Source organism: Orycteropus afer, unplaced genomic scaffold (genome assembly GCF_000298275.1).
Source record: "Orycteropus afer afer isolate SDZICR_OR568_19922 unplaced genomic scaffold, OryAfe1.0 scaffold00780, whole genome shotgun sequence".
NCBI lineage: Eukaryota > Metazoa > Chordata > Mammalia > Tubulidentata > Orycteropodidae > Orycteropus > Orycteropus afer.
Genome location: NW_006922367.1, coordinates 126,201 through 136,893, shown reverse-complemented (window position 1 = coordinate 136,893; position 10,693 = coordinate 126,201). Strand labels below are relative to the sequence as shown.

The following is a 10,693-nucleotide window of genomic DNA, read 5'->3' as shown; positions in this document are numbered from 1 at the left end:
TATAATTAATTTAAACTGTAATAGCTACATGTGGCTAATGGGTAATGTATTGGAGAGACAGAGTTAGAATATATTTAAAAGCAGTAATAAGTAGTAAGATTTAGCTCACTAAAACCAAAAAACCAAACTCACTGACATCGAGTCAGATCCAATTCATAGCAACTCTTCTTGGATTTCCGAGGCAGTAACACTAGGGAAGTAGATCGCCCAATTTTCCTTCTGAGGAGTGGCTGGTGGGTTTGAACCGCCAGCCCTCTGGTTAGCAGTCAAATGCTTTACGCACTACACCACCAGAGCTCCTTAGCTCACTAAGTCAGAGAAATTATATTAAAATAATAAGCAATCTCAAATGGTAAATACAATTTAATGAAATAATACCTTTATATTCATCAGGATGTTCCTCATACTCCATACAAAATGTAAGAAATTTCATCAGCATTCGCTTTTCTACCATAGTAAGTTGTTTATTATTAAAGACATCTGCTCTGGAACAAGGAACCTGAAAAATATTAAGAAACTGCTTCCTAGTAATACAAGTATTATAAATAACATTTTCCCCCATAAAGTATAGCAGGATTATTATTATTTCCATTCTAGTCAGGTTGTTTCATATTACCTTAATCAGTTCTAATGGCATCTCTGTTGACTTCAGAGCTAATTAAATTATGTACTCTCTTACTTAAGTCTACCAACTTGTTCATCTTGTCATTAAAAGGCCAATGGCATACCCCTCCCTCTAAACTGAGAACAAATGATAGTTCAAGTCTAACAATAGTACCTGAACCTGATGCTTTCTCAACACCAACATTAAGCTACTGCATAACTCATAAGAAAATTAACACTAGAACTTTCAGTTGATGGATAGTTTGTGTTTGAGCAATTTCTCACCATTTATATTTGTAAATCACCATCCATGACTAGAATTTAATGCTTTCTGAGGAAAATAGCAATCTTATTTATTTATCCTTCCAAAATGAACGAAAATAGCTTAAGCTCACACCCAGTTACAATACCTGTTCCACTCTTCCTTCTCGAAATGCAAGAATCCTGGTAATATTTTTGAACTCTGCATACCGACTAACATTCGATTTTATTAGAAGATCAATTAGCAATCCTCGAGAATACAGCAGCTGTACAAATTATTTTAGAGGATGAAATAAAAGGTGAAAGAGAAAATAACTGATAAGTGATAAATATAGATAAATAATTGTTATATTTTTAATTTGTAAAAAGAATTATAGCTACAAATACAATGCATAACAAAAATTGACTGACTGCAGGTCACAAGGAGCTCTGATAGCATGTGCCTAAGGCACTTGACTGCTAACCAGAAGGCTGGTGGTTCAAACCCACCAGCCACTCCTCAGACGGAAGGTTGGACAATCTACTTTGGTAGTGATACTGCCTCAGAAACCCAAGGAGGGGTTGCTATGAGTCTGGTCCGAATCAACGGCACATAACAACAACAACAATAGCAGGTTCACAACAGATTATGTGAAATTCAAAATCCAAAAAGCTCTGGAATCCAAAAGTTTTTGGATGCTAACTATGTTGGCATCAAAACTTGATACAAACTGATATAAAGCTCTTCTGTCCTTGTTTATTCCATTTAATATGAATATTCACAAATTTCACTATAGAAATATTAATGTATTTGGTTATACAGTGTTGCCTAAAACCTTGCTGAAAATGTTACTTGATACAGTCTGAATTACAAAACACATTGGGTCTCAAGGGTTTCAGATAAAGGGCTGTAGACTGGATATAGCCAGATGGTTATGCTTCCACTCCCTCAAAAAAAAAAAAAAAGAAAAAAAAAAGATTTGTGATACATTTTCACTGAAACAGTCAAATTATAAGGTCTTTCTCTAATCAAACAGTCTAGATTTATATAAGTCTCTCCCAAGAAATGAGGGTGATGATTATTGCCAACATGTATGCGAGGAACTGATTTAATCTTTCAACATCTCTCATAATCCATTTAGAAAGACAAAAACGGTAATTTCAAGAGTATTATCAGCATGCTATAAATTTAACCACATGGACACCACAAAAGCATTTGGATAGCTCATTTATAAAAATACTTTTAAATGTCTATAAATTGATAAATGTTAAAAAAATGTAAATGTTACATATATAATAAGGGAGAAAAAAAAGAATGTAATTAGCTTTACTACAAAGAAATAGGGAAGCTAAAAATCAATCTATACCATTAGTCTGAGCATTCAAGAGGTCAGTAAGGACTTGCTGTAAATCAGTTTCAGTTAAGTGATTTTTTTTTAATAAACTATTATATTACCTCAGAATTGTGCAGAACAAACAAAATCGACATGGCATTTTTAAATTAATTCGATTACTCTGACTAAATAAGGCATGTTACTTCGTTATCTTCTGCTTAACACACTGTGCAACTGATACAGCCCATGTTTTTAAGAATATATTGCCAAGAGTCTTAATTACATAACTACAATTTTTTAAGTTACTTCAAATACCTTATTTGCTTGCAAAACTAGCACTTGAGATTCAAAGGTCCTCAATAGCCACAATAATTTTACAAATATTAATTTATCAAATTTTAAAATGTATTTTCATTTAATATAATCTAATAAAGCTTAAGATTCAAACTGCCAGCTTAAAAAATAATGCATCTGAGATACCTACCACACAAGAGGGAAAACAAATTCCAATTAAAACTATGCTAGAATTTTGTGTCTAAAGCCTAATAATAATAAAAATAAAAATCTAGCATATTTAAATCTAAGTCTCTGTTTTACCACCCTCTAAGTGATCTACTAGAGCAATTTCACAGTGGTAAAAGGCTAATGAATACAAGAATAGGAAGACTAGTGAGCTATGATTAAACTTCCATCCAGAGACCAAGAGTCAACGTAATGTGGAAAGAATGCTGTCTTTCAAAGCACGGCAGGGTCAAAGTAGATGAAGAAGGTGGGAGAGATGGTGCAGAAATATGAGTTAAAACCAAAGCACTAACCAGTTCAGACCAAGACAAAATCAGGTGCAGAGCCCTATGAGATAGAAAGAAGCAATGGATAGTAAAAAGATATTCACATTGCCATCTATCAAGTAAAAATGGAACAACAGTATAAGGATATAGGATTGCATCAGGAATATGTGAGGGAAATGCATTATTCTCTACCCTTACCTAATAACACTGGGAACTTTCATTAAGAGAATACACATATTGGAAAGCTGAGTTTTCAGAAACGTTGAATGTTATTCACTACGCACTTCTACTTCTTTTCAATTTCTCATTGTCCTACAACTTATGAGATTTGGTCTCTATTTTTCTGTTTAGCCAGGCCTTTTTCTTAGACTTTTAAGGTCATTATTCTTTATCTTATTAGTTTTCTATTCTTTTGCACTAAAAACCCTGCTTCATATAAACCTAATGCAATATTTTACCTTCCTAAGACCCAGGGATCTCTTCTGAAGTCATAATCATGTAATATTAGAGTTAATGAAGCAAACACCACCTAACACACTAGCACTCTTCCCAGTCTCTCTGTCCCAATCACTATTAAATTAATCTCTGAAGCACTCAAACTTTAACAAATGATTTTCAAAATGCATTGGTTTATTTAGAATACTCTTTATGGGTTGAAGTGTGTCCCCCAAAATATGTGTTTTAAATCTTCATCTCTATGCTTGTGGTTATAATCCTATTTGGGAACAGGTTGTCTCTGTTATATTAATGAGGCAGGACTGGTGTAGGGTACATTTTGAGTCAGTCTCTTATGAGATATAAAAGAGTTTAAACAAGCAAGCTAGGAAGCAGAGACAGGGGAAGACTGAAGCCAATCCACATGGAGATCTCCAAGGAACCAAGCTGAAGAGACAAAGATCTTCCTCCAAAGCTGACACAGAGAGAAACCCTTCCCCTAGAGCCAGCACCCTGAATTCAGGCTTCTAGCTTCCTAAACCATGAGAAAATAAATTTCTGTTTATTAAAGCTATCCATTTATGGTACTTCTGTTGTAACAGCACTAGACAACTAAGGCAATACTCAATATTATACACGTCCAAAAACAGTTAATATATATAAAGACTTTTAAAAAGTTCATTCAATAGACTGGCTGGGTGTAACATGGATTTGTAAACAGGTTAATTAGATTTTTCTTTTCACAGAATCCATAGTACCCAGATGTTAGGAAAATAGTAGAGTGGACTATGAGCTCAAAAAGAAAAGAATGCTTGCGATATAATGAAAAAACATTTTAACAGGTTTTTAATTTAAAGAATATTTTAATTTAATGATAAATTTCTAGCTACTGTCTCTTTATAGAATAAATGCTCTATACTTTGAAAATAAACTTATGAGAATTAGGTTTAGGCCCAGATGCTATTTTCAACCAATTAAAAGTCAGTGTTTTCTATAAGATAGGTAAAATTGGTACTTACCTTTGATACTAAATCAATATTAAATCTCCTGCCTTCTTTAATAATTTGTGAGTAAGTAATCACATTTTTCTTTGGTTGCTCTGCAGTATATTCTGCTGTAGGCATATTTTCACTTGTTTCCTCTTCAGATGTTGTCTGCACACAAATTTTATCATTACAATGGTTTTCTTTCTCCTCTACTGCTTCGACATCATTTATTTCAGGGGCACTCTCTGGATTACTGCTTGGAGTTTGTTCTGGAGGCATTTCACAGCTCACAGTGCTTAATGACTCATCTTCTGTAGGCAGGCAAACAGAATCTGCAGCTTCTGTGAGGTTCACAGATGTCACAGAAGCATGATTTTTTTGCAGTGCACCAGCTTCTTCGACATCTTCATGTAAATCTTGACTGAGAAATTAAAATAATCATCAACACTTAACTTTTTATCATTGTACTCTGGTACGTTTCTATATAGCTTTAACTTTGTATGGCTATTTTTATTTATTTATCCCAATTTTCTTATCCAGTTCATTGTATTTTGCCTTATATGACCCAAATATTCATCTGTTAAGGTTTCAAAAGAATACAAAAAATAATTAAGATTTTAAAAATACAAAAAGAAATTCCAAGCTTTAGGATTCTATGTCCCATGTACACTTTTGAGACTTTAGTCACACAGGAGAATTGAACTTTAGAAGCAATCGACACAGTGGTTAAGAGCACAGTCTTCAGAAATCAGTAGATATGGGCTGAAATTCTGACTCAGCAACTACATAATACACCCAATCCTCACTTATCAACATGGTTAGGTTCCAAAGACCACGTCATTATGGGAAAATCAATGTTATGCAAAAATGGAAGATGACAGTATCATTACATATCTGCTAAATTACATCATTACACAACAGCTAAATCTCATCTTTATATAACCACCAAATTTCATCATTATATAACTGCCAAACCACTGAGAATCACGGCCCAGCCAAGTTGACACATAACCTTAATCATCACAGTCAGTATTACTTTTGCCTCACATCTTGGCATTTGTTACTGCAAGATGCACATTGATAATGTGGTAAATAGTCAGATAATAGATTTGTTACTATTATATAAATATGAAATGTTAGAAAACGAGACAGTTAAAAATCAACTTTAGACCAATCACAATGATTATTATTTTATGTTCCCACAATATGCACATGTAGCTTATCTTGCATTTACTTATAAATTGTTGTTGTTGTTGTTGTTGTTATTTGCTGTCGAGTAGGATCCAACTCACAGCAACCCCTCCTTGAGTTTCTGAGGCAGTATCACTATGGAAATACATTGCCCAACCATCTTCCCGAGGAGTGGCTGGTGGGTTTGAACCACCAACCTTCTGGTTAGCAGTCAAGTGTCTTAGGCATTACGCTACCAGAGCTCCTATTCTTCAAAAAAGAAAACCATTAGAGGTAAGGAGTTAACAGAAAGATATATATATATAGCACTGAAAGATAAGACCTGTCAACCAAGAATTCTTTATCCAGAAAAATTATCCTTCAATAAGGAAGGCAAACTCAAAACATTCCCATATAAGCAAAAGTTATGGGGATTTGTTAACACCAGACCTGCCTTGTGTGTCCTTCAAGTGGAAAGGTAAGACAATTAACAAAAAGCTGATCTGATGAAGTACACAGGGAAGAAACTGATAATAAATAAATAAATGAAGGAGTAACTGTCAATAAAGGTAATGGCATAGGCAAACAAAAACTCCTACTACAGGGTATTATTACTGAGTAAACTCAATTGTTATATGCTATAAGCTTCATGTTATCATATGTCCACAACTAAATACAAAGCTATCCCAAAAGACACAGAACATATGATGTGAAAAATGAAACAATAAGAAAAAAGGGGGTCAGGAGGAGAGAATTAGGATGAGTTTTAAGGTTAATATTATTGTATGTTACTTGGTATTCATATGTTAATTATTAGTATTAACCAAAAATAAGTTATTGTACAAGAACAGATATGTACACACCCTTGGTCACCACAGCACTATTTACTACAGCAAAAAGATGCAAACAACCTATGTGCCTATCAACAGAAGAATGGATAACCAAACTATGGTACGTACACACAATGGAATTCTATGCAACCCTAAAGAATAACATAGAATTGGCAAAACACCGCATAACGTGGATGCACTTGGAAGACATTATTCTTGATGTCTTGAGTGAAATAAGTCAATCACAGAAAGATAAATGCTGTATTTGTCTGCTATTATAAAAAGTCAAGGAAAGATTTATATATGGAAGGAAATTTTCTTTGCTGGTTTCCAGGGGTGTGAGGGGAAGGGAGGGAACACTGTTAGATAGGTAGAGAAAAGTATGTGATTTGGATGAAGAGAAGGGCAATATAGCAAATGTGAGTGATCAACACGGTGGGACTGAGGAAGAGGAAGACATAGAGAGGTTCATGGGAGGTACAGACAACAAATATGAACCATTTTGCACATACAGCACTATGTTGTTAGTGAAGGCAGACGTTGATCTATAGGTGGATATATGCATGGATAAGCTGAACGATTAGGTATGTTTGTGCAGGGGGGAGTGCACCCAAGACCATGTATAAGGTTGTCAGACAATGTTTCTACAAGTGTATTTTTATGTTCTGTAAGAATTTCCAGGTACACAGTACAGGGAGCTCTGGTAGCATAGTGGCTAAGGCATTTGACTGCTAACCAGAAGGCTGGCGGTTCATATCCACCAGCCACTCCTTGGAAGGAAGATGGGGCAATCTAATTTGTGGTGATACTGCCTCAGAAACCTAAGGAGGGGTCGCTATGAGTCGGGTCCGACTAGACGACACATAACAACAACAACAACAGTACAGCTGACAAGGGACAAGACTGTAGTCACTTCTTGACCACAGCCAGCTACACAGAGGGAATGAGTAGTTGGACCTGTGAGCTCAGGACCATGGTCACAGGGGACATCAAGCTCAATTGGCATGACATACTACACAAAACATTGTTACACATCCTACTTTGGTGACTAGTGACTGGGATCTTAAAAGTTTGCAAGCGGCCATCTAGATGCAATGATGGGTCTTTCCTCGTCCAGAGCAAAGAAGAATGAAGAAAACCAAAGACACCTGGAAAGAATTAGTCCAAGCGATTGGTATACCATGCAATACTCAGCCTATATGACTATGAGACCAGAAGAAATAGATGGTGCCCACCTACCACTGTCAACCACTCAGAGGGGGATCTACATAGGAGATCCTGGATAGCGTGGGAGAACAATGTGGAACAAAACTCAAAATTACACACACACACACACACACACACACACAGGACCAGGTTTGCTGGTCTGATAGAGCCTGGTGGAACCTCTGACACTATGGCCGCTAACTGCCATTCAGGTCTGGAATTGAACCCACTTTTGTGGCTGCCAGCCAAACAAAAGATTGGCATATGAACTGAACATTTACATTAGGAAGATACACTCCTTGGAGAGATCAGTCATAGGAGAATAGAAGGCTGTGTATGCACAGGGAGACAGCTCAGAGGCCAGGAGTGCATGAGAGAGAAGGGCATAGGGAAGAGGTAACTATGGGGAGAAAGTGGGAGGAGAGCTATTGCATTGTGGGAAACTGCAGTCAGTGTCATAAGACAAAGTGTATGTGAGCTGCTGTATGGAAAATGAATTTGCTTTGTAAACTTTCACCCAAATCACAATAAATTTTTAAAAAAAAAAAGTCATTGTAAACATAAGGTCTCAAATGGAATTTTTATGGCAATCACTAAGAAAATACTTCAAAAATATACACAAAAGGTAAGAAGGAAGAAACCAAATAAACTCAGCACAAGAAAGCAACTTATCACAAATAATGACAAAATTCTAAGTAGAACAAAGGAATTATAAGACAAAAACAGGTAACAAAATAACTGAAGTAAATACATATCAATAATTACATTAAATGTAAATGAATTAAGTTCTCCATTTAAAAGGCAGAGAGTGGTAGAATGAATAAGCAAATATGATCCATATACCTTCTCTCTACAAGAGATGTATCTTACGTCCAAGGACACAACAAACTGAAAGTGAAAAGATGGAAAAGAATATTCCATATAACTGGTAACTGAAAAAGGGGACGGGTGGCCATACTGACATAAGGCAAAATAGTCTTTAAGTCAAAATTTATTATAAGAGATGAAGAAGAACATCATGTATTGATAAAAGGGACAATCCATTAAGAAAACATAACGGTGATAAATATATATGCACCTAACATCAATGTACCAAAACATATAAAACAAAACAGAACTTAACAGAGAAGTAGACACCTCTATAATGTAGAAGACTTCAACACAGTATTTTCATCAATGAGCAGAACTTCCAGAAAGACAATCAAGGAAATAGAGCACTTGAACAATACCATCAAAAAAAGAAAGAAAAAAAAAAAAAAAAACTCACAGACATTATATAACTCCCTACATCTTTGCTGAAGAGTGAAGATGTCTCTTGGAAGATTAAAGTGTACCTTATGCAAGCCATGGTATTTTCAATAGCCTCATATGCATGTGAAAGGTGGACAATGAATAAGGAAGACCAAAGAAGTATTAACGTTTTTGAGTTTTGGTGTTGGCAAAGAATACTAAAAGAACCATGGACTGCCAGAAGAACGAACCAATCTGTCCTGGAAGAGAAGTACAGCCAGAATGCTCCTTTGAAGCGAGAATGGCTAGACTTCATCTCACCTACTTTGGTCATGTTGTCAGAAAGGACCACTTTCTGTAGAAGGATATTACGCTTGGCAAAGTGGAGGGTCAGCAAGAAAGGGAAGGCCCTCCACGAGATGGATTCACACAGTGGGTGCAAAGATGGGCTCAGGTATAGCAAGGATTGTGAGGCTGGCACAGGAATGGGCAGTGTTTCATTCTGCTGCACATAGGGTTGCTATGAGTCGGAGCCAACTCAACGGCACCTAACAACAACAACAACCCCAAATCAGAACACTATACATTTCTCTCTAGCACACATTGGAGATTACCTAGGATAGACCACATTGTATGTCACAAAATGAGTCCTGAAAAGACTGAAACAGTATAAAAATATCTTCTCCAAACACAAAGGAAGAATATAAGAAATTAATAATACAAAGAAAAATAGCAAACGTATAAATACATGGAAACTAAATATCACACTATTAAACAACTAATGGGTCAAGGAAGAACTCAAGAGTGAAACAAAAAAAAAATTCTAAGAGTTAAATGATACTGAAAACACAGCATATCTAAACCAAAAGGCAATGGCAATCACCACAGTGAAATTCAGAGCAATAAACACATTCATGAAAAAAAAAGAAATATCTTAAATCATGACCTTTAATCTACAACTTGAGGAACCAGAAAAAGAAGAAAAAATTAAGTCCAGGTATACAAGAAGAAGGAAAATTAAAAACATTAAAGTAGAAATAAATGAAATAGAGAATAGGAAAACAACAGAGAAAATCAGAAGATGAAATAGATGACTGGGACCACCTACAAATTAGATATTAAAAGCATCAAAAGATTTCACCAAAAGACTAAAAAGAGAACCCACAGACTGGGAAAAAACTCTTGGCAATGACATATCAGATAAGGGGCTAACCTCCAAAATTTATAGAAAACTCCAACACCTCTACAACAAAGACAAATAATTCAATTAAAAAATGGGCAGAGGACATGAGCAGGCACTTAACCAAAGAAGACATTCAGGTAGCCAACAAACACATGAAGAATTGCTCATGATCATTAGCCATTAAAGAGATGCAAATCAAAGTAACAATGAGATGTCATCTCACTCCAGAATCTATACCAAAGTTCACAAAAACAGAAAACAACAGATGCTGGTGAGACTGCACAGAGACTGGAACTTTCATATACTGCTGGTGGGACTGTAAAATAGTGTCATCACTGTGGAAAATGATACGGCACTTCCTTGAAAAGCCAGAAATGGAAATACCATATGATCCAGCAATCCCACTACTAGGTATATATCCTAGAGAAATAAGAACTGTGACATGAACAGATATATTCATACCCATGTTCATTGCAGCATTATTCACAATAGCAAAAAAGATGGAAAAAACCCAAATGCATAACAGATGAATGGATAAACAAACTAGGGTATGTATATATGCAAAAAGGGTAAGGAGGCCACATGTTCTGACCTCCTCTAACCCTACAAGAGGAAGACAGGATTACCAGCAGTAACCCAAGGCCTATTCCTGCCAGGCCAGACATGCTGCCTCCCCCCTCCAGCCCTT

General features: G+C 35.8%; 1 protein-coding gene across 1 annotated transcript in view; it reads right to left on the bottom strand.

The window, feature by feature from the left end:
- Positions 1-10,693, bottom strand: part of CHM (CHM Rab escort protein) — a gene marked incomplete at its 5' end in the record, with an annotated part of 306,558 nt that overhangs the window by 187,175 nt on the left and 108,690 nt on the right. Inside the window, 3 exons of the mRNA XM_007957699.2 lie at positions 379-499; positions 1,014-1,130; positions 4,420-4,807. Coding sequence (XP_007955890.1) covers positions 379-499; positions 1,014-1,130; positions 4,420-4,807 — 626 coding nt within the window. The remainder of the gene's footprint in view (positions 1-378; positions 500-1,013; positions 1,131-4,419; positions 4,808-10,693) is intronic.